This window comes from Crocuta crocuta, unplaced genomic scaffold (assembly GCF_008692635.1).
Source record: "Crocuta crocuta isolate KB4526 unplaced genomic scaffold, BGI_CrCroc_1.0 scaffold87, whole genome shotgun sequence".
In the NCBI taxonomy this organism is placed as follows: Eukaryota; Metazoa; Chordata; class Mammalia; order Carnivora; family Hyaenidae; genus Crocuta; species Crocuta crocuta.
This window is the reverse complement of record NW_027532166.1, coordinates 4,495,170-4,521,541: the sequence shown is the minus strand read 5'-3', so window position 1 is coordinate 4,521,541 and position 26,372 is coordinate 4,495,170. Positions and strand designations below refer to the sequence as shown.

The following is a 26,372-nucleotide window of genomic DNA, read 5'->3' as shown; positions in this document are numbered from 1 at the left end:
CTCTCTCTCTCTCTCTTTTTACCTATGCTTGTTTGTTTTGTTTCTTAACTTCCACATATGAGTGAGATCATGTGGTATTTATCTTTCTCTGGCTGACTTATTTCTCTTAGCATTACACTAGCTCTCCATCCATGTTATTGCAAATGGCAAGATGTCATTCTCTTCATGGTTGAGTAGTGTTCATTGTATATATATACTACATCTTTATTCATCAATCAGTGGACACTTGGACTGCTTCCCTAGTTTGGCTATAGTAGATAATGCTGTAATAAATATTGGCATGCATTTATCCCTCTGAATTAGTATTTTTGTATTCTTTGAGCAAATACCTAGCAGTGCAATTGCTGGATCATAGGGTAGTTCTGTTTTTAATGTAAGAGGAATTTCTACACTGTAGAGTGCCTACACCACTTTGCATTCCTACCAGTAGTTTAAGAGGGTTCCCCATTGTGCACATCCATTCCAACACCTATTGTTTCTTATGTTGTTTATTTTAGCCATTCTGTCAGGTGTGAAGTGATAGCTCATCATAGTTTTAATCTGTATTTCTTTCCCTGATGATGAGTAACATTGAGCATCTTTTCTTGTGTCTGTTGGCTAATTGGATATCTTCTTTGGGAAAATGTCTAGTCATGTCTTCAGGTCATTTTTTAATTGGATTATTTGTTTTCTGGGTGTTGAGTTATATAATTTCTTTATATATTTTGGATACTAACCCTTTATCAGATATATCATTTATTAAACACAACTTGCTCCTTTCCACCTGATTTTGCATATACTACTATTCTTATCATGGATCGAATCTGTAGCATTTCAGATCGGAGGAAGAAAACCCTTGCCAACAGACATACACATCATACTCTTGGATGAGATTTTTAACTAAATTCCTAATAATATGGTGGAGAATTATTTTTACTAGCCCCTTGACCCCCAGTAAAAAATCCTTATATAAGAAATAACATGAATACACAGACCTAGAACCTATGCAGCATAGAATAACATTCAACTCCCTCTACTACAGTGCCTATTACCTCTAGTATATGAGAAGTGCACAATATATTATGGCTCTAAGAATTCTTTATGTGGTTCTATACTGATACTTATTTTTAAAATTATAGTGGACGGAGGATATGAAACATACTGCATCCATAAGTCTATATTCCCACCATGTTCTCTAGTTTACATTGGAAATGATCTTAAACATATAGTCATGCACACACCTACACAGCAAACACATATTTCAATTATTCCTGCAAAAAAACAGAACACTTGGCTATGTATTACCTCACTAGAAAACACATGTCAAACTAAGATATTTTAACATTTATAAGTATAATATATTAATATTTACATAAAGTTGTACATAGATAAAGCACCTAGGTGATGTGTTATAATACACTGACAAGTCAACTTGATGAGTACATTTTCAGCTTAACATAATTCATTCTATCTGTATTAGCAAAGTTATATCATTGTGGAATTTTGGAATTACAGAAAAGACAATGACCTTATTTAAAAAAAATTCTACCAGTATTCATATTACATTTTATAGATAAATATTCTTAAAAGAGCATTCTTGTTCATATGATCCTTATTTTAAGATACCTAAACAATTAAGTGAAACATAATTAATATTGAGAAGATTTTAGAGTTTGTTTTATAAAAGTTACTTCATTTTTTTATCTTTGGAAAATTACACTAATATATTGTCTTCATCTATTAGTTTTCCAATCTTTGAAAATCCGTATCCAATGGACATTCATGAATCACCAGTTACATGCACAGCATACTTTGCTGATTGCCCACCAGATCTGATTCTAATACTCTACTCTATAGGAGCCAAGCATAAAAAACAAGGATACAGTAATAAGGTAAAAGTAACCATTAAAAATAAATTTTCTTGTATTCATATTATATGATCATACTTTTTCCTGTTATTTTCTGAGCTTCCATTTAAGAAGACTTAAACTAAATTCTTCTGAGGTCATAAGCTGGTGTTTACAAAAGATGTAACTTGTGAAATTTAAAATTCCTAATTACTACATAGCTTTAAGCCTACACAAGTATAAATTTCTTATATAATTAGTTTATAAATATATATGATAGGTAAATGTACCTCAGTATGTAAGTATATACTAAGTATATATTTAAGCTAGCATACATTTGAATCATAAGATGTAATGTTTAATTTTTTAGATGAAGGATTGTGTTTTACAAAATTCAAGAGTCAACTCTTTTCAGTTAACTATTTCTTATTCAGTCAACAAGACATAATTAACAAAATTCATGGTTAAATAATTTTCTAAATACTTACAATAGTAATTTAGGATTTCTGTTTACACAGGGCTGTTGGAATGGACAACTCCAGGGCGCACAATTTACATAGCATTCTGTGTTAAATGGAACTACAATAGTTTGGTTCATAGAGTATGTGACAAATGTAGCAACACTGTATTTGTATGATTAAAATATTTACTACTTTTTATATAACTGGTAATATTTGTTAAAATTTATATTTTTAAAGATAGAATTGTGCACTTGGAATTGTTCAATGGAAAGAATTAAAAGATGGCTGCACATTTCATCCTTTGTTACTTTATAGCCATTTATTTTTAAATGAATCTTTTGCCATTATTTTAAAATGTTTTCATTTAAAAATTTTAAGTCATTTAAATTTAAAAAAATAAAACTCATAAATTCTTTCTGAATAATTTATTTAGGAGTGGCCAATCAGTGGAGGAGCTTGGAACCTTGGAACACAAACATATCCAGAAATTATTATTACTGGGTAAGTGGAATGATTGTGACTTTATCAATTCATCAACAAAAAGATGTTATTGAATTTTTACACTTTCCTCTAATTGTGTTTTGGCAGTACCAGAAATGTCACTACTTCCTATAGAACCTGACTTCATGCTATAATATTAGGAATGAAAATAGAGATATAACAATAGATAAAGATAAGACGTAAAAGATTATAAGGAATTCTCCTTATGAGATATGGAATAGATATTTTTCTATTTTTCCTACTAAGTACTACCAAAAACCCTTGTTATTATATATATATTTTTTGTCAAATGCTTATTTATTTATTTAGAGAGAGAGAGAGAAAGAGAGAGAATCTCAGGCTTGAATGCACAAACTGTGAGATTGTGTCCTGAGCCAAAATCAAGAGTCAGGCATGAGCCACCCAGGCACCCCAATATTTTAAACAAACATAAGATGATTGGAAAAGATGTAGAGAAGTGAGGCTGATTAGGGCCCCCCGACACCCAAGAACTGAGATGGTGGTGAGTTTCCTAGGTTTCCTTTTTGTTTCATTATCTTAGAATTGGAGCTGAAGAAGCTGGCAACTTGGAACTGCCAGTGGGCACAGACTAAACAATTAAAAAGCCCAATAAAAGCTAACACTGTCTACCCAAAGAATGATGTAAGGGGCAACCTATCAAGACAGAAAACTGTTAATAAATAATCTCTCTAGCTAACCACCACAGAAAAACCTATGTAGAGGCTGAGTGGGGAGCATCAGTTTCTGACATTGAGCAAAAGCTGAGTAGGGGGATGGAACTTCTAATCCTTGTGGATGGTAATGAAACTCATCACCTATAGTGTTAGAGGAGAGCATGTGGGGTACCATAATTTCACCCACTGACGAACAGTAATGAGAAGCCACACACTTTCCTCCTCTTGTGTCAAGACAGGTCCAGTGAGGAAGGAAAGAAGAAAGAGAACAGGATTGAAAAATTACATAGGGAATAATAGCTGAAAACTTACTAAATTTGACAACATAATGAGCCAGTAGATTCCAGAAGCTGAAAGAACACTTCATAGTCAAACTTCTGAACACTAAACACCAAGTAAAAAATCACAAAAACAAGAGAAATGATGCTTTACTGATAGTGCAAAACCAATGGCATGACAGTGGATTTCTCATCAGAAACTATGAAGGCCAGAAGAAAACTTGATCTGTTTTAAGTGCTGAATTAAACAACTGGCAATCCAGAATCCTATACCTACCAAAAATATCCTAGAGGAATTATTGAAGACAATTACAAATGGGAAAGGATAAAATGGTTTAAAAGGAGGTAAGTTTTTTATACTTAACCTCAAAATGATAGTATGATGACACCAGAAAACTGTGACAGGTTATAAATGTGTAATGTAAGACCTAAAGCAGCCATTAAAAATATTAAAGATATACTCAAAAACATTATTGACACATCAAATGGATGTTAAATAACTGAAATAATCCTTATAAAGGTAGAGGGAAGGAAACAGTGAAAAAAAAAAAAAAGGACTGAGCCCTAACGTATCAACAATATTAAATATAAATGGTCTGAATACACAGTTTCAAATGCACACATTGGCAGAGTGGATTAAAAACATGACCCAACTACATGCTATTTACAATATACTTACTTCATAAAGAAATCAATGGAGAGTGACGTCAGCAAGATGTCAGAATAAGTGGCCTAGAGACATTGATGTAACAACAATACAAGTTCCAAAAATCCTTCACAAAAACCCCAGAGATAAGTTAGAAATAATAGTACCCCAGACAAGTTCAAAGCCTAGAATAGCCACAGCCATTTCATTTCATTTCAGCTGTGTGAGCTCTTCCTCCAGATTCTCACAGCTTGTGTTCAGGAGGAACGTCCAACCTACCTCTTCTTTCATTAGAGGTAAATAAAAGAACAGAATGTATATTCAATGTTCCTGCTTTACACTGGGATCCCTAAGAGACTGACAGGCAGGAACTAAATGAAAGATGGATGCCTGGGGGCAGCAGAGAACAAAAGACAATTCAGTGGTTTGTTGAAGCACCAAAAAACTTGCAGTGCTACCAACAGACTATGGAGGGAGTAAGAGATTACAAGCCACTGGTAAAGAAAACAGAAACTTCTCTAATTGGGAAATTATTACACATAAGCCCAAAGAAGACACATCCTCATTAAAGGTTGAGTAGCCCCAAGGATCTCTACATGGGCTGATGGGTGAAAATCTTCCCCTGTACTAAGCCAGGCCATAAGAGGTGGCTGTATTTTCAAATGCTAAATTCACAAGAAGAAATAATAAACACAAAGAAACATAGCCCAATCAAAGGAACAAAAATGCCCTCCAAAAAAACTGATCCTAAGGAAATGGACTTCTGTGAATTAACTGACAGTTCAGAATAATTTTCTTAAATTCAGTGCACTATAAGAGTACATGAATAGACTAAACAAAATCAGGAAAATGAATGAATGAATGAAATAGGAATATCCGTAGAGACAAACTACAAAAAAGAATCAAAAAAGGTATTTGAAGGAAAAATATTGAATTGAAAATTTTTATTAAAGGAAGAGATCAACAGAAGACTTAATATGTAGAAAGAATCATCAAACTTGAAGATAGGTAATATGAAATTATCAAATGAGTGGAACAAAACGAGAGCCTAAAGGACTTACAGAATACCATCCACCAGATCCATATAAGCATAATTGTGGTCCCAGAAGGAGAGAGAAAAGGGGGCAGAGAACTTATATGAAAAAATAATGGTCAAAAAATTACAAAACCTGAGGAAGTAAATGAGCATTTGCGTTCAAGAACCTCCAAATACTCCAATGAAATTGAACCCAAAGTGGCCCACAATGAGATACATCATAATCAAATGGCCAAACACAAATAATCTTGAAAGCAGCAACAGAAAAGCTACTCATTACGCATATGGAAACTCCCATAAGATAATCAGTGGATTTCTCCACAGAAACATTTTAGGCTAGAAGGGAGTGGGTTGATATATTCAAAGTGCAAGATGTAAAAAAAAAAAAAAAAAAGCCAGCCTTGAATACTATATCTGGAAAACTACTTCAGAAATGGAGAAATAATAACCTTCTAACATAAGCAAAGGCTGAAGATGTTTATCACCAATACATAAGCCTTACTAGAAGCCCTAAAGAGAGTTCTTCAAGTTAAAATGAATGAACACTAGGCAACAAAATGAAAGCATAAAAAATATGTAGACAAAAACAGAATACTGTAATTTTGTAGTGGTTATATATAAGTAAGTTTAAATTCAAGTTTAGAATTTAGGAGGTAAAAGCATTTTAAAAACTATATAAAACTAAATCAGTAAAAGAAGGGAATAAAAGCAGCATTTCAATAGATGCAGAAAAAGCATTTGACAAAGTACAGCATCCATTCATGATAAAAACCCTCTGAAAAGTAGGTCTAGAGGGAATATACCTCAACATAATAAAGACCTTATATGAAAAACCCACAGTCAACATCATACTTCTGGAGAAAAACTGGGAGCTTTTCCTCTAAGATCAGGAACAAGACAAGGATGTCTAATCTCACTACTTTTATTCAATAAAGTATTAGAAGTCCAAGCCACAGCAATTAGACAAAATAAAGAAATAAAATCATCCAAAATGGTAAGTAAAACTCTCACCATTTGTAGATGCCATGATACTATACATAGAAAACTCAAAAGACTCCAACAATAAACTACTACAACTGATAAATGAATTCAGTAAAGTCACAGGAAACAATATCTGTACAGAAACCTATTGCATTCCTATACACTAATAAATAAGCAGTGGAAAGGGGAATGAAGAAAACAGTCCCATTTATAATTGCATCAAATACAATAAAATATTGAGAAATAAACTTAGCAAAAGTGGTGAAATTCCTGTACTCTGAAACACTGATAAAATAAATAACTATAAAACATTGGTGAAAGAAATTCAAGATGACACAAAGAAATGAAAAGACATTCCATGTTCATGGTTTGGAAGAGCAAATATTGTTAAAACGTCTATACTACCCAAAGTAATCTACACATTTAATGCAATCCCTATCAAAATACCAATAGCATTTTTCACAGAGCTAGAAGAAGCATTCCTACAATTTGTATGGAACCAGAGAAGACCTCAAATACCCAAAGCATTTTTGAAAAAGAAAATAAAATGGGAGGTATCACAATTCTAGATTTCAAGTTACATTACACAGTGATAGTAATTAAAATGGTAGGGTACTGGCAGAACAACAACAACAAATTAGAAACAGACCCACAATTATATGGTCAATTAATCTTCAAGGAAGGAAGATGAATGAATATACAATGGGAAAAAGACAGTCTTCAACAAATGGTATTTGGGAAACTGGACAGCCATGGGCAAAAGAATGAAATTGAACCACTTTTTTTCAACACACCCAAAATAAACTAGGAATAGATTAAAGACATAGATGTGAGACCTGAAGCCATAAAAATCCTTGAAGAGAGCACAGGCAGTAATCTCTCTGACATCAGCCATAGCAGATTTTCAGATATGTCTCCCGAGACTAGGGAAACAAAATTAAAACTATTGGGATTATATCAAAATAAAAAGTTTCTGCATAGTGAAGGAAACAAACAATAGATCTAAAAGACAACCTACTGAATGGGAGAGCATAATTGCAAATAACATATCCAATAAAGGATTAACATCCAAAATATACAAAGAACACATATAACTCAATACTGCCAAAATAAATAATCCAGTTAAAAATGTGCTGAAGATATGAACAGACATTTCTTGAAAGAAAACATACAGATGCTCACTATTACTCATAATCAGGGAAATGCAAATCAAAATGACAATGAGATATCACCTCATACCTATCAGAATGATCAAAATGAAAAACACAAGAAACAAAATGTGTTGGCAAGGATGTAGAGAAAAAGGAACCCTCATGCACTATTGGTGAGAATGCAAATTGATACAGCCACTTTGGAAATAGTTTGGAGGTTCCTCAAAAAATTAGAAGTAGAACTATCCTATGATCCCGTAGTCACACTACTGGATATTTCCCCCAAATGCGAAAACATTAATTCAAGGGACACATGTACCCCTATTTTTTTTACAGCATTATTTACAATAGCCAAACTATGGAAGCAGCTCAAGTGTCCACTGATTAAATTAATGGATAAAGAAGTTGTTATAAACACACACACACTCACTCACACAACGGAATATCATTCAGGCATAAGAAATAAAGAAATCTTGCCATTTGCGACAACATTGATAGAGTTAGACAGTATAATGCTAAGTGAAATAAGTCAGAGAAAAAGAAATACCACATGAGTTCACTCATATGTGGAATTTAAGGGGGAAAACCCCAGCAAAGGAGAAAAAAGAGAGAGAGAGATACAAACCAAGAAACAGACTTTTACCTATAGAGAACAAACTGATAGTTACCAGAGGGGAGGAGGGAAAGGAGACAGGTAAAATGAGTGATGGGGATTAGAGTAAACTTACCATGGTGAAAAAAATAAAATGATAAAAAAGTATATATTAATAGTTACAAAATGTAAACAGATGTAATTTGTGACATTGATAACAAAAAGTGAAGGGGGAATTGTATAGGAGTAGACTTTTTAATACAAATGAAGTTGGCATCACTTTTTTTTTTTACAGACAGCACAAGCAGGAGTGAGGGGTAGAGGGAGAGAGAGGGAGAATCTTAAGCAGGCTCCACACTCAGTACATAGCCCAACATGGAGCTCCATCTCACAACTGTGAGATCATGACCTGAGCTGAAATCAAAAGCTGGATGCTTAACTGACTGAGCCACCCAGACGCCGCTAAGATGGTATCACTTTTTAATAGGTTGGCATGACTATAAAATATTTCATGTGATGCAAATGGTAATCACAAAGGAAATACCTATAGAATATGCACAAAAGAAAATAAGAATAGAATTAAAGTATGTCACTACAAAATTCAGTAAAATGCAAAGGAAGGCAAGAAGAGAAAATGTGAGACAAATACAAGATAGACAGAAAACAGTTTTAAAATGGCAAGAGTAAATCCTTCCTTTTCAGTAATTTCTTTAAATGTAAATAGATTAAATTCTCAAATAGAGTGGTTGCATGGATTAGGAAACAAAAAAGATCCAAGTATGTGCAATCTACGTGAAATTCACTTTAGGTATAAGGACATACATAGACTGAAAGTGAAATGATGGACAAATATATCCATGCAAAGTCTATCCAAAAGAGAGCAGGAATGACCATACTTACATAAGGACAAACTATACTTTAATCAGAAATAAATAAGAGGCAAGTATATCAGAAAGAAATAAAAGTTGTAAATATATATGTACCTAGCAACTGAGCACCCAAACATATAAAGCAAAAAATGAAAGAATGAGAGAAAGAGGCAATAACAAAAACAGTAGGTTTACACCCCACTTTCAATAATAGATCTGCTAGTGGACCTAGCAGACATGTACAGAACACTCCATTCAACAACAGCAGATTACATATTATTATTCTCAATTACATATGAAATATTCTCCAATATAGATCACATGTTAGTCACAAAATAAGTCTTAAATTTAAGGTTGAAATTATAACACTATCTTTTACAAACATAATGAAATGAAACTAGAAATCAATAGCAAAAGGAAAACTAGAAAATCCACAAATATGTGGAAAATAAGTAACACTCTCTTGAACAACCAATAAGTCAATAAATAAATCACAAGGAGATTGGAAAATATCTTGAGACAATGAAAATAAAAATACAATATACCAAAACATGGGATTCAGCAAAAGCTCTACTAAGAGATTTATAAGTAAACCTCTAAGAACTTTATAGTAGAAAATGATGATGTTTAAGAAAAGATCTCAAATCAAGAATCTAACTGTATACCTCAAAGATAAGAAAAAACTAAACTTGAAGTTAGCAGAAGAAAATATTACAGCAGAAATAAAAATGCTATCACAAATTGAAAAACAGAAAAAATATTGAAAAATACTTACTTTTTAAAAGATCAAAAAAATTGATAATGTTGCAGACAAAGAAAAAAGAGAAAAGACTCAATAAGTACCAGAAATGAAAGAGGGAACATTGCAATTGATGCTGCAGAAAGTAAAACGTTCATGAGAGACTACTCTGAACAATTAATACGCTAACAAACTGGGTAATCTAGAAGAAATGGATAAATTTCTGGAAACCTGAAACTTAGGAAGACTGAATCATGAAGAAACAAAAAGATACGAACAGGCCTATAAACCAGCAAGAAGATTGAATAAGTAGTAATAATAAAAAAATAATTAAACCAACAAAGAAAAGTTAGGACTAGATGCCTTCTCTACACAATTCTACTGAAACTTTAAAGAAGAATTAACACCAGTCCTTTTCATACTCTTTGGAAAAAGTACAGAGGAGGGAATACTTCCAATCCCATTTATGAGGCCAGCATTATCTTTTTTTTTTACGAATAGTTTATTGTTAAATTGGTTTCCATATTACACCCAGTGCTCATCCCCACAAGTGCCCTCCTCCATGCCCATCTCTCCCCTCCCCCCCACATCCATCAGTCCTCAGTTTGTTTCTCAGCATTCAAGAGTCTCTCATGGTTTGCCTCTCTCCCTTTCTCCCACCATTTCCCCCCTTCTTCTCCCCCATGATCTTCAGTTAAGTTCCTCCTAATCCTCCTATACGTGCAGACATGTGATATTTGTCCTTCTCTGCCTGACTTATTTCGCTCAGCATAACACCCTCAAGATCCATCCATGTTGCTACACATGAGGCCAGCATTATCTTGATACAAAAATCAAACAAAGATACTACCAGAAAAGAAAACTACAGACCAATATCCCCATGGAATATCAATGCAAAAATCCTCAACAAAATACTAGCAAACTGAATTAAGCTACACATTTAAGGATTATACATCATGATGAAATGGGACTTATCCTTGGGATGCAAGGATGGTTCAACATATGAAAATCAATCAGTGTGATAAGCCACAGTAACAGAATGAAGAACAAAAAGCACACAATCATCTCAGATGATGCAGAAAATTGCATTTGACAAAATTCAACATCCCCTTTTAGGATAAAAACATTCAACAAACTAGTAATAAGAGGACATTGCCCACCATAATGAAGGTCATATATGAAAGCACACAACTAACATCATACTCAGTGATGGAAAGTCTGGCAGTTGTCCCTCTAAGATCTGGAAGAAGGGAAGAATGCCTACTCACAACTTCTATTTGACAGAATACTAGAAAATCTATCCAGAACAATAAGATAAGAAAAATAAAGAGCACCCAAGTCAGAAAAGAAAAATTAAAGTGATCTCCATTTGTAGAATACATGATCTTGTATGCAGAAAAATAATAAGTTTACACACACACACACACACACACACACACCTGTTAAAACAAACAAGATCCAGCAAATTTGTGGGATACAAAATCAGCTACATTTCTGTACCCTAACAATGAACAATATGACAGGAAATTAAGAAAACAATCTTACTTACAATAGCATGAAAAACAATTTAAAATATAGGAATAAACTTAACAAATAATGAAAACTACCAAACATTGAAGAAAGACATTAAAGAAGACAAGAATTAATGGAAAGATATCACATGTTTATGGATTGAAAGCCTTAATACTGTTAAAATGTTCATAGAATCAAAGTAAATCACTATCAAAATCCCCATGGTGTGTTCTGCAAAACTAGAAACAAAATCCTAAAATTAATATGGAATCTCAGAGGACCACAAATATCCACAATAATCCTGAGAAAGACAAACAAAGCTAGAGTCTTGACATTTCCTGGTTTCAAGACATGAAAATTAAAACATAATACAAAGTAATCAAAGCAGACTTATACGCATAAAGACAGACATATAGACCATTGGAACAGAATAGAGAACTCATAAATAAACTGTCATCTATATAGTCAAACCTTTGATAAAGATACCAGAGCTATCCAGTGGGGAAAGGATAGTGTCTCCAACAAATAATGCTGGGAAAACAGGATTTGCACATGCAAAAGAATGAAGTTGTATCCTTGCCTTACACCGTATACAAAATCAACGGAAAATGGAAAACCTTAAATATAAGACCTGAAACTATAAAGCTCCTAAAAGAAAACATAGGGGAAATCTTCATGACATTGGATTGAGTAATTATTTCTTGTATGTGACACCAAAACCACAGGTAACAAATGCAAAAATAGACAAATGGGACTACCTCAATCTTAAAATCTTCTTTGAAGCAAAGGAAAGAATCAGCAGAGGATAAAGGCAACCTATAGAATGGGAAAAGATTTTTGCAAACCATGGAGCCGATAAGGGGTTAATATACAGAATATATAAAGAACTACAGATCAACAGAAAAAAATTCAAATAAAATTGGGCAAAGAACTTAAATAGTTAATATCTCCAAAAAAAGATATACAAATGGCTAACAAACATACAGAAAGATGTTCAACATCGCTACTCATCAGAGAAATGCAAATTAAAATCACGGTATCACTTTACACTTGTTTTAGATGGCGCTCTAAAACAAAGCAAAAACAGAAATAGCAAGTGTTAACAAATGTGGAAAATTGAAAACTTTGTGCACTGTTAGTAATGTAAAATAGCACAGGTGTTATTGAAAACAGTTTACAGTATCCTTAATAATTAAAAGTAGAATTACCTTATAGTCCAAGAATCCCACTTCTAGATTTTCAAAAGAATTGAAACCAGAATATCAAAGAAATATGTTCATTGCAGCATTTTTCACAACAGCATAAAGGTGGAGGCAACCTAAATATCTCTCAAAAGATAGATTTTTTAAAAACGTGTTACACACAATAGAATATTATTCAATTCAACCTTAAAAAAAGAGAAGGAAATATTGTCATATGTTACAGTGTGGATGAACCTTAAGGAAATTATGCTCATTGAAACACGCCAATCTCACGAAGACAAATACTGTATGACTCCAATTATATGAGGTACCTAGAATAGGGAAATTTATGAAGACAGAAATTAGGATGGTGGTCGCTAGGGGCTAGGGAGAGAGGGGGAAAAGGGAGCTGTTGTTCAGTGGATGTGGGGTTCAATTTTGCTAGATGAAAAAATTCTAGAGAACTGCTGCACAACACTGTATACAAAGTTAACACTGCTGTAGTATACACCTAATGTTTAAGATGGTAAATTTTATGTTACAGCTTGACCACAATAAGAAAGGGTAAATTAAATTGTGGAACTTAAAGTTATTATAACTGGAAATAACAACTACATGTATTAGTTTAATAACATTTAGTCACAGCTGAAAGAGGATTAGTAAACTAGGAGATTATCAATAGAAAGTATCTAGATGCAAGCACATTGGGGAAAAAACTAAAAGCATAAGAGACACGATACTTAGTAATGAATTTGAACATATACATGATTGGAGACACAAACAGAAAGGACAAGGATAATAAAGCAGAATAACTTGTTGAATGATAATGGTTAAGAGTTTTCCTATTGAGATATAAAAAGTGCTAAAACCCAAAAGCAGAGTGAATGTAAAGAAAACCATCTACACAGACTGTAGTAAAACTGATGAAAACAAAGGACAAAGAAAAAATGCAGACACTTTACCTTAAAAGTAACAATAACAATGAAAAGATTAATAGTTGATATTTTAACAGAAACAGGAAAACAGAAGATATTGTAATGATCTTTCTATAGTGCTAGAAAAAATTACCAGTACAAAATTTGATATTTAGCAAAAATATCCTTCAATTATGTAGGTGAAATTTTTTTCAAACAAATGTTGAGAAAGTGTTGCCAGTAGAACTGCACTAAGTAAAACAAACAAAAAAGGGAATGTTTTAGATAGAAGGAAAACAATCCCAGATAATTAAAATTCAGAAATAAGAACAATGGAAAAAAGTAATTGCAGGAATAAATTTAAAGAAATACTGACTTTTTTTTACTAAATTTAGACTATATTATATGTTAGTATAAGTATTAAAACATTTAATATTTTTAAATAATATTGTGATCTAGAATAAAAATATAATAGTTTAAAAGATGGGAGAGGAAAATAGAGATAAAGTATTTAAGATTTCTTTTTTTGTCTGGGAAGATGTAAATTTACCAGTTTAACTTGGACTCAACACTTTAAGGATCAATTTTGTAATATTTGTGGTAACCCCAAAATAATAGTACAATAATATATCAAAGACCAACAAAGCAGAATATTTCAAAATGTGATTAATCTTTAAAAGGACAGAAAGGAAAGAGAAAGTACACACAGTAGGTTAGGCAAATAGAATGGAATTGTGAAGTTGGTAGATTTAATCCAGATATATCAGTATTTACACTGATAATATGTAGTATTTATGTAATTGGACTGAATTCTCCAATTTTAAGACAAAAACTGTCAGCATGATTAAAAATCAAAACCAAATTCTATGCCGCATACAAGAGACACATCAAATATATGTATAGCAAAATTGTGAAAGTAAACATGAAAGTATGAAAAATCATACCATGTAAATAACTTAAAATGCTGGTATAAATCACTTATGTCAGTAGTTTTCCATTACTGCATAACCAGTCACCACAAACTTAGCAACATAAAACAATATCCTTTTATTAACTCACAGTTCTGTAAGTCAGGCACTTGGCACTGCGTGATTGGGATTTCTGTTCAAAGTATCATGAGATTGAAATCAAGAGGTCAGCCAGACTGAGTTTTCATTAGAGGCTCTGAAGGAAAATGAATTTGCTTCCAAATGCATTCTTTTTGTCAAAAGAAATTAGTTCCTTGTTGTTGTAGGACTAACATCCCCATTTACTTGCTGCCCATCATTGGGGCCATCTTAGATCCCAGAGATTATATGTATTCCTTGCCATGTGGCTCCCTCCACTTTCTAGCCAATAACAATGCATCTAGTACTTTTTATGTTCAAATCTCAGAATATTTTTATCTTTGACCTCTAGACTTATATTTATAGGGATCATGTGATCAGGTTAGGCCCATTCAGATAGCCTCCCTTCTTAAAATCTATCATAGGAGCAATATATTCCCTATTAAATTCACAGGCCCAGAAATTATTCAGAATTATCCTAGGAGGCAGGAATCCTGGGGAACATTTTAGAATTCTGCCTACCACATTAAACTTTAAAGCCAGAAGCATTACCAAAGATGGAAAGGTACTATTTCAAAATAAAAAGTTGAATCCATAAGGATTTTGAATTCAAGCAAATATTGATAGAAAGGATAGACAATTCTGCAGTTGATTTAAAAATCATTAAAGAATGTTTTTGAACAGCATGATTAATAAATCTACCTTAACTAACATATTTAGAACATTATACTCTAAAACTCAAGAATGTACATTTTTTTTTCTCAAATGTACCTGTAACACAGACCGAAACTGATCATATATAGGGTCATAATACAAATACCAATACATGTCAAAAAACTGTAATTATTATATAGAATGTTCTCTGACCACAGGCGAATTAAACTACAAGTCAATGACAAAAATATATAAAGAAAATAATTTTTCAAAATCACACAATTTACTTCCAACTAACCTAGTTGTTAATGAAGAAATCACAATAGAAATTGTTTAAATACGTCAAACAGATAGTAAAAATACAATATATCATTACGTGTGGATACATCTAAGTTTATGTTTAGAGGTAAATTTATACCCATAACTGTATGTTAATAAAAAGAAACTAAAATTCAATGATCTAATTATTTTAAGTTAAAAAAGTCAGTTATCTCTCAAAAAGAAAAGAGAAAAAAATATTAAGAAAAAATTAATGAAACAGAAAGCAAATGTGTAATAGCAAAGATCAAAAATGCTTAATTTTGTTTATGCAAATAAGTTGGTAAAGTTTTGGAAGATTATCAAAAAATTGAATGAAAAAAGAATTCACTGTAATTTACCATCAATTAAAAGATAATAGGATGTTTATGATCAATTTTATAATAGTAATTTTATGAGACAAAACTCCTATAAAAATACAACTTACCCTCTTTGGCACAGGAAGAAAAGAAAATATGAATAGTCATACATATATTAAAGGAATTGAATTAACGTTAAAAACCTTTCACACAGACAACCCTGGGTCCAGATGTCTTCACTGGGGAATCTGTCTAAACATTTAAAAAAGAGGGGCGCCTGGGTGGCTTAGTCGGTTAAGCGGCCGACTTTCGCTTAGGTCATGATCTCGTGGTTCGTGGGTTCGAGCCCCGAGCCCCGCGTCGGGCTCTGTGCTGACTGCCAGCTCAGAGCCTGGAGCCTGTTTCAGTCTGTGACTCCCTCTCTCTCTGACCCTCCCCTGCTCACGCTGTCTTTCTCTCTCTCCTAGAACTAAATAAAACATTAAAAAAATTTTTTTAAAAATAAACATTTAAAAAAGAATACTACCAGGGCACCTGGCTGGCTCAGTCAGTGGAGCATGTGACTCTTGATCTCAGGATCATGAGTTCAAGGCCCGCATTAGGCATAGAGCTTATTAAAAATTTAAATAAATAAATAAATAAATACTACCATTCTTTCAGAAAATCAGAGACTAGAAAGAATTTTTTTTTGAAGGAGAGAATATTTTATTTTATTTTATGAGGCTAGTATATTTTTTGGTACCAAAACACAACAGGCACATCACAAGAAAGGAAATTTATAGGCCAATCTCTTTTATAAATACACATGCAAAAATCCTAAGTAAAATATTAGCCAGTAAAACTTAGTGATACAGGAAATGGATGATATCGCAGAACTAAGTCAACTTTATGTTAGAATGCAATGCTAGTTTAACCTTCAAAAACACATCTATCAAGGGGCACCTGGGTGGCTCAGTTGGTTAAGTGGGTGACTTCACCTCAGGTCATGATCTCATCGTTTGTGGGTCGAGCCCTGGGTCGAACCCTGAGTCGAGCTCTGTGCTGACAGCTCAGAACCTGGAGCCTGCTTTGGATTCTGTGTTTCCCAGTCTCTTCTCTGTCCCTCTCCCACTTGTGCTCTGTTCCTCTGTCTCTCAAAAATAAACAAATGTTTAAAAAATTTTTTTTAAAAAGTCTGTCAACAAAATTAACCACATTAAGTAAATCAATTGGAAAAATCTCACTCATATAATTAAATGAAAATATGATTAAATTCATTCATGATAAAATCTCCTAGCAAGCTAGGAATATAGGGAAAATTCTATAGTCTGAAAAGTGATTTGTTAAAAAAAAACAAACTGAAGCAAACATACTTATTGGTGAAATGTTTAAAGTTTTGCCTCCCATGTTGAGAATAAGACAAGGATGCATACCATCGCCCCTGTTATTAAACATTAAACTGTAGACCTATTCAGTTCAGTAGGGAAAAATGGAAATAAAAATATAAAGATTGAAAAGGAAGATATAAATGGTTATTACTCAGAGACAGCATGATTATGTAAGTAAAAAATAAGGTACAAATAAACTATTTTAATTACTTTGGATATATAGTGAGTCACTGGGAACATCAGTATGCAAAATTCAGCTGTATTTTATAGCTAGCAACAAGTATAAACTAAAAAATACAAAATTATACATTTTAAAATAGGATCCAAAAAAATCACATAATCTAGAAATAAACTTAACAAAACATATGTAAGACAACTACAATTAAAAATTGTGAAACAAGGAGCATCTGGGTGGCTCAGTCAATTAAGCGTCCGACTTCTGCTCAGGTCATGATCTCACTCTTCATGGGTTCCAGCCCCGCATTAGGCTCTGTACTGACAGCTAGCTTAGGGCTTGGAGACTGCTTCAGATTCTGTATCTTCCTCTCTCTCTGACCCTCCCCTGCTCATGCTCTCTCTCTCTCTCAGAAATAAATAAAACATTAAAAAATTTTTTAAAAATTGTGAAACCAATTTGAGAGGCAGGAAAGAGTTAGTATATGGAGAGATATACCATAATTATTAACTACACTCAATATTATAAGGATATCAATTTTTCCCAATTTGATCTAAAAATTTAATGTATTCCTAATAAAAGAACATCAGTACTAATTCTTTAGTGGATATTAATGTACTGATTGTAAAATTTGTATTGAAAAACAAAGAGTAATACCCAAACCAATATGGAAACAAGAACAAAGTGAGAAATTAAATTACTAGAGAGATTGAGAAAGATGGCTGGAGAGTGGAAGGACCCTAGGCTACACCTTGTCCCACAAATACAACTAGATAACTATCAAGTCATCCTAAATACCCCAGAAATTGACCTCAAGATGGATAGAACAAACCATAACTAAGGAAGAGAAGAGGCCACATCGAAGAATGTAGGAAGTACAAAAGACATGGTTTAGGGGAGAAACAGTCCTGACTGCTGCAGAAGGAAGGAAGTCATGATCACAGCAAAGGGCAAGAGAGAGAGGAGTACACAGGGGAATGCACAAGAATGTTTCCCCACAGCCAATGGTTTGGAAAGTGAGAGGGTTTGAATTTCATGAGCTCTTGCAACTAGTGAGGATTAAAGCCTAGAGTTTTAAAAGTCAGTAGGCTTGGCTGGGATAGAGTCTTTAGAGTACTGCACTGCTCTTGGAGACAAGGTAGAAAAACTACCCGGGCATATGGCATTGAAACAGCAATCTGAAGGGCACCTGGGGCACACAGTGAGGGGATTATTTGCTATTCTCATAGCATGTCCTAGAGAGGCAGCATTCAAAGATACCTCTCTGTGAACAAAGGAGCTAGATGGGGACCATTTCCCTCCACACCCCTCAGCATAAACACAGAGCCACCTGCAGGAAGTAGCACAACACAGAAACTGGCTCCATAGCTTGCTTATACTAAGCCCCACACCCTGTGCTCTAGTTGAACTGTGCTTCTTGGTCATACTTCAGCTCCAGTATGGAAGGCCTCTCTGCCAGAAGACCAGCACACATCCCTGCCCACACCATGTCTCCTGATAAGAGAGTTGTGCACGGCCCTTGTTCCAAAACAGGTGGTGACAGATGGCATTTCACAAGCAGACCAAACCAAACCTAGTTAAAACTTGCCTCGTTCAGACAGGGGACCAAACACAGCTCACAGCAGATAAGGAGAGTCTCTGCAGACAAGTGGCCTGAAGGATAACGCACCCAGAACACAACAGCAGAGTGCACTCAACACACACTGGAGGCACTCTCTGAAGCACCAGACCCTGGTCACTACACAATTTCTTCTTCCTAAAGCCATTACTATCAGGAGCAAGAGATATAGCTGGCTTTTCTAACACACAGAGGAAAGCAGAGACTTAAACAAAATGAGAAGATAGGAATTTATCTCAAATGAAAAATAAGATAAGGCCATGTCCAGAGATCTAAATGAAACAGATATAAGTAACATGCTTGATGGAAAATTTAAAGCAATGATTATAAGGACACTCACTGGGCTTGAGAAAAGAATGGAAGACATCAGTGAGACCCTTACCATAAAGATAAAATAGTTTAAAAAGAATCAGAAATGAAGAGTGCAATAAATAAGATTAGAAACATACTTTATGCAATGAACAGAAGACTGGAAGAAGAATAAATTAATGACCTAGAAGACAAATTAAGGGAAAGAAATGAAATTGAACAAAAGAGAGAAAGAAGAATTATGCAAAAAGAGCATAAATGAGGGAACTCAGTGACTCCATCAAACGAAAGAAAATTCATATATAGATGTCCCAAAAGAAGAGAAAGGAGTCAGAAATTTTGTTTGAAGAAGTAATAGCTGTAAACTTCTCTGATCTGGGATGGGAACAGACATCCAGATCCAGAAGATACAGAGAACTCCCATCAAAATTAACAAAAGCAGGCCTACACCAAGACTTATTGTAATTAAAGTTGCAAAATATAGTGATAAAAAAATCTTAAAAGCAGCAAGACAAGGGGTGCCTGAGTGGCTCAGTTGGTAGAGTGGCTGACTTCAGCTCAGGTCATGATCTCATGGGTTCGAGCCCCTTATTGGGCTTTGTGCTGACAGCTACAGCTCAGAGCCTGGAGCCTGCTTCCGATTCTGTATCTCCCCTCTCTCTTTGCCCCTCCCCTACTCATGCTCTGTGTCTCTCTCCCAAAAATAAATAAACATTAAAAAAATTTTTTTAAACGGGGCAGGACAAAAAAGATCATTAACTTACAAGGGAAACCCAGAAGATTTCCAGGAAATTTCTCAACAGAAACTTAGCAGGCCAGATGGAAGTGACATGATAGAGTTCAAGTGCTAAATGGGGAAAAATATGCAGCCAGGAATAGTATATCTAACAAGGCTATTATTCAAAAGAGAAGGTGACATAAAAAGTTTCCCAGACAAACATAAAGTAAGGGAGTTCATGACCTCTAAACCAGCCCTGCAAGAAATATTAAAGGAGATTCTGAATGGAGAGGAGGCACCAAAAGTGACAGTATAACTGCAGGAAACACAAAAGCAGTAAAAATGAATATGTCTGTAAAAAATTGGTCAAGGAACTCACAAAAAATGAATATAAAATATAATAACATATACTTAAAACATTGAAGAGAGAGAGAAGAAAAGAATGGTTTCAAACTTAAAAGACCATCAATTTAATATAGACTGCCACACACAGAAGAGGATATATACAAAACTAATCTAGCCATATATCGAAAATCACCAATAAATACAAAAAGAATAAAGAGAAAGAAATACAAACATATCAATCACTAAAGAAAAATCAGCAAAATAAGAAAGAGAGAAAGACAAGAAAGGATCAGGAAAATCTCCAGAAACAACCACAAAACAATTAATACAATGGCAATAAATATGTATTTATCAATAATTACTTTGAATGTAAATGTACTAAACACTCCAATTAAAAGACATATGGTATCAGAATGGAAAAACAAACAAGACTTGTCTATATACCGCCTGCAAGAGACTCATTTTAGACCTAAAGACACGTGCAGATTGAAGGTGTGAGGATGGAGAAACATTTATCATGCAAACGGATGTCAAAAGAAAGTCAGAGTACCAATACTAATATAAGTATTATTGTCCAATATAGGACAAATAGCACTTTAAAACAAAGATTGTAACAAGGGACCAAAAAAAGGCACTATATAATAATAAAGGGGACAATCCAGCCAAAAGATGCAACAGTTGTAAATATTTATGCCACCACCATGGGAGCACCTAAATACAATAACAAACATAAAAGAACTAATCAATAATAATGCAATAAGAGTAGAGAATTTTCACATCCCACTTATGTCAATGGACAGATTATCTAAACAGGAAATCAACAAGGAAACAATGGCTTTGAATGATATACTGGACCAGATAGACTTAACACATATATTCAGAAAATTCCTTCCTAAAGCAGCAGAATACACATTCTTTTCAGGTGCACATAGACTAAATCACAAATTAGACCAAAAAATAGGCCTTGACAAACAAAAGAAGACTGAAGTCATACCATGCACCTTTTCTGTTCACAACTCTATGAAACCAGAAGTCAATCACAGAAAAAATCTGGAATGACCACAAATACATGGAGGTTAAATGTTATGATACTAAAGTATGAATGAGTCAACCTGGAAAATAAGAAATAAAAAATACATGGAAACAAATGAAAATTAAAACACAATGGTCTAAAACTTTTAGAATTCAGCAAAGGCCGTCCAAAGAGGAAAGTATATTGCAATACAGGCCTACCCGAGAAGCAAGAAAAAAGTCTCAAAAACTCAACCTAACAAGCTAGAAAAAAAAACAAACAAAGCCTAAAGCCAGGAGAAAGAAAGAAAGAATAAAGATTAAAGCAGAAATAAATGATATAGAAACTAAAAAACAATAGAACAGATCAATGAAACCTGGAGTTGGTTCTCTGAGAAAATAAAACTGATAAGCCTCTAACCAGACTAATTGAAAAGAAAAGAGAAATTAGCCAAACAAATAAAATCACAAGTGAGAGAGGAGACCTAACAACCAACACCACAGAAATACAAACTATTTTAAGAGAATATTTTGAAAAGTTGTATGTAAACAACCTGGGAAATCTGGAAGAAATGGATAAATTCCTAGAAACATATATACTACCAAAATTGAAATAGGAAGAAAGAAGAAGCTTGAACAGCAATGAAATTGAATGAATAATAAGAAACAAACAAAAATCCAGGACCAGATGGATTCACAGGGGAATTTTACCAAACTTTTAAAGAAGAGTTAATACCTCTTCTCAGACTATTCCAAAAAGTAGAAATGGAAGGCTAACTTTCAAATTCATTCTCTAAGGCCAATTTTACCCTCATTCCAAAACTAGATAAAGACACCACAAAAAAAGAGAATACAGACCAATATCTCTGATATACAAAGATGCAAAGATCCTCAAGAAAATACTGGCAAACTGAGTCCCACAAAACATTTGAAAAAATCATTCACCGCAATCAAGTGGGATTTATTCCTGAGTTGCAAGGGTGGTTCAATATTCACAAATCAATCAACATGGTACATAACAATAAAAGTAAGGATAAGAACCATATGATAATTTTAATAGATGCAGAAACAGCATTTGACAAACCATAACATTTATTCATTATTTAAAACCCTCAACAAAGTAGGTTTAGAGGTAACTTACTCAATGTAACAAAGGCCAGCTATGAAATACCCACAGCTAATCACATCCTCAGTGCGGAAAAGCAGAGCTTTCCCCCTAAGATCAGAAACAAAACAAGGATGTCCACTCTGATCACTTTTATTCAACATAGTTTTGGAAGTCCTAACTACAGCAATCAGCCAACAAGAAGAAATAAAAAGCATCCAGATTGGCAAGGGAGAAATAAAACTTGCTCTATTTGCAGATGACATGATGCTATATATAAAACCCAAAGGACTCCACCAAAAACTGCTAGAATTGATAAACAAATTTAGTAAAGCCACAGGATAAAACAATCAATGTACAGAAGTCTGTTACATTTCTATACACTAACAGTGAAGCAGCAGAAAGAGAAATTAAGGAATCCATCACATATAAAATCGCACCAAAAATAATAGAATACTTGGGAATAAACCTAACCAAAGTAGTGAAAGACCTGTACTCTGAAAACTATAAAATACTAATAAAAGACATGCAGATGACACAAAGAAGATGACACAAGCAAATGGAAAGACATCCCATGTTCCTTGACCGAATGAACAAATATTGTTAAAATGTCTATTCTATCCAAAGCAATCTATGCATTTAAAGCAATCCCTATCAAAACACCACCAGCATTTTTCACAGAGCTAAAACAAACAAGCCTAAAATTTGTATGAAACCACAAAAGGCTCCAAATATCAAAAGTAACCCTGATAGGGGTGCCTGGGTGGCTTAGTCGGTTAAACGTCCGACTTTCGCTTAGGTCATGATCTCGCAGTTCGTGGGTTCGAGCCCCGCGTCGGGCTCTGTGCTAACTGCCAGCTCAGAGCCTGGAGCCTGTTTCAGTCTGTGACTCCCTCTCTCTCTGACCCTCCCCTGCTCACGCTGTCTCTCTCTCTCTCTCTCCTAGAAATAAATAAAACATTAAAAAATATTTAAAAAAAACAAACCCTGATAAAGAAAAACACAGCTGTGGAGGCATCACAAATCCAGACTTCAACTTATTTTATAAACCTTCATTAATCAAAACTGTATAGTACTGGCACAAAAATAGATACATAGATCAATGGAACAGAATAGAAAACCCAGAAATAAAACCACAGGTAGATGGTCAATTTTTGACAAAGCAGAAAAGAATATACAATGGGAAAAAGACAGTCTCTTCAACAAATGGCAATGGGAAAACTGAGCCACTTTCTTTTATCATTCACAAAAATAAATTCAAAATGGACTAAAGACCTAAATGTGAGACCTGACACTATAAAAATCCTAGAAGGGAACACAGGCAATAACTTCTTTGATGTTGACCATAGCAACTTCTTTCTAGATAAGGTCTACTGAGGCAAGGGCAACAAAAGCAAAAATAAACTATTGGAACTACATCAAAATAAAAAGCTTCTGCACAGGAAAGGAAACAACCAACAAAACTAAAAGGAATTTTATAGAGTAGGAGAAGATAATTTCAAATGACATAGCTGATAAAGGGTTAATATCCAAAATATATAAGGATCTTATCAAACTCAACACCAAAAACAAAAATAATATAATTTTAAAAATTAGAAAAGACATGAATAGACATTTTTCCAAACAAGACATACAAATAGCCAAAAGATGCTCAGTATCACTCACCATCAGGAAAATGCAAATTGAAACTACAATGAGCTATCACCTCAGACTTGTCAGAATGGCTAAAATCAACAACAAAAAACAACAGGTATTGGTGAGGATGTGGAGAAAGGGAACCCTCTTGCTCTGCTGATGAGAAAGCAAACTGGCACAGGCTCAAAAAAGTTAAAAATGGAACTACTGACAATCCAGCAGTCACAAAAGTAGGTATTTATCTAAAGAAAAAAATATACGAATTCAAAGTAAATTAGTTGATGTTTATAGCAGCATTGTCTACAATAGCCAAATGATGGAAACAGCCCAAGTGTGCATCAACTGATGAATGGATAAAGAAAATGTGATACACACACACACACACACACACACACACCTACATACATATACTCACAATGGAATATTAGCCATCAAAAAGAATGAAATCTTAGAATTTTCAATGACACACAGAGCTATATTATGCTAAGTGAAATAAATTAGAGAAAGACAAATACAATATTATTTCACTTATATGTGCAATTTAAGAAACAAAACGGGCTTCTGGGTGCCTCAGTCTGTTAAGTATATGACTTTAGCTCAGATCATGATCTCACCACTTGTGGGTTTGAGCCCCGCATCTGGCTCTGTGCTGACAGCTCAGAGTCTGGAGCCTGCTTTCGATTCTGTGTCTCCCTCTCTCTCTGCCCCTCCCCCACTTGCACTCTAGCTCTCTCTCAAAAATGAATAAATGTTTAAAAAATTTTTTTAAAGAAACAAAACAAATAAGCAAAGGGAAAAGAAAAAGTGAGATAGGCAAACCGAGAAACAGACTCAACTGTAGAGAACAAAACTGATGTTTACCAGAAGGGAGCTGGCTGGGGGGGGAGGGGGGAAATGGAGATTAAATAGGTGATAGAGATTAATGAGTGCACTTATGATGAGCACCTGGTAATGTATGAAGTGTTGAATCACTATATAGTACACCTGAAACTAATAATACACTGTAGGTTAACTAACTGGAATTTAAGTACAAACTTGAAAAAAACATTAAATGACATTCAGAGGTATTATAAAACTATAGTGACTAAGATTGTGTGTTGCTGGCAGAAATATAGACCCTGCCAGATAAAATTGAATAGGCTAGAGAGTTCAGAAACAGATGTCATATATAAGATAACTGATTTTTTATGAACACGACACTGTAAAGTGTGAGGAAAGGAGCTTTTAAATCAATATTCATATGGAATCTGTCTTTACTACACATCATACTAAAAGTGTATTTCAGGTAAATGATAGTTTTAAATGCTACAGAAAAGCAATAAAGCTTTAGGAGGATAATAGAGGAGAATATCTTTTTGATGTTTGGGAAGATTTTGTAAAGAAAATATAAATAGCATAAATCATAAAGGGAAAAATTTATAAATTAGATTACATTAAAATTAAGAACTTCTTTTCCTCAAAAGACACAATTAAGACACTGAAAATAGTCACAGGGTGGACTTACATCCTGTGTAAATAGTGAAGGTCTTATATCAGATATATAAATAATTATGATAAATATATGAAATAAATAATTATGATAAATATATGAAAAAGACATGGTCAACTCAGTAGAAAAAAATGGCCAAGAGACCTAACAAAAAAAGTAAGCAATGGTCATAAGCATATGAAAAGGTGTTCATCACTTATCAGAGTAATGTAAATTCAAACCGCAATAATATAATATTGCACATACCCATCAGAATGGATAAAATTTGAAAAAGACTATCAACACCTTTTCCTCATGATGTAGAACAACTAGAAGTCTTTTATTTTATATGTATATATATATTTCTAGGAGAGAGAAAGAGCGTGAGCAGGGGAGGGTCAGAGAGAGGGAGATACAGACTCCGAAATAGGCTCCAGGCTCTGAGCTGGCAGTCAGCACAGAGCCCGACGCGGGGCTCGAACCCACGAACCGCGAGATCATGACCTAATCGAAAGTCGGACGCTTAACCGACTAAGCCACCCAGGCGCCCCTTATTTTATTTTTTAAGTTTATTTATTTTGAGAGGGGGAGAGAGGCAGACAAAGAGAGACTCCCATAGAGAGGCTCCATGCTGTCAGCGTGGAGCCCAACGCAGGGCTGAATCCCATGAACCATGAGATCATGACCTGAGCCAAAACCAAGAGTTGGACACTTAACTGAGCCACCCAGGTACCCCTAGAACTCTCTTAAAGTGTTAGTGAGAGTACAAATTGGTTATAGCTTCTTTGGAAAATTCTTTTTTTCCAAAGAAGTAGCAGCACCTACTAACTCTGACCCACTGATTTCACTCCTAGATATATATCTAAAAATCTGGATATAAGTACTCCAAAATAGAGTTATCAAAAATTTTCAGAGCCACACAATTTGTAATAGTGCCAAAATA

The 26,372-nt window shown here is 34.0% G+C and overlaps 1 protein-coding gene across 1 annotated transcript in view; it reads left to right on the top strand.

The window, feature by feature from the left end:
- LOC144242001 (syntaxin-binding protein 5-like) overlaps positions 1-26,372 on the top strand; it is a 258,927-nt gene that overhangs the window by 198,454 nt on the left and 34,101 nt on the right. Inside the window, exons 12-13 of the mRNA XM_077776752.1 lie at positions 1,724-1,871; positions 2,721-2,788. Coding sequence (XP_077632878.1) covers positions 1,724-1,871; positions 2,721-2,788 — 216 coding nt within the window. The remainder of the gene's footprint in view (positions 1-1,723; positions 1,872-2,720; positions 2,789-26,372) is intronic.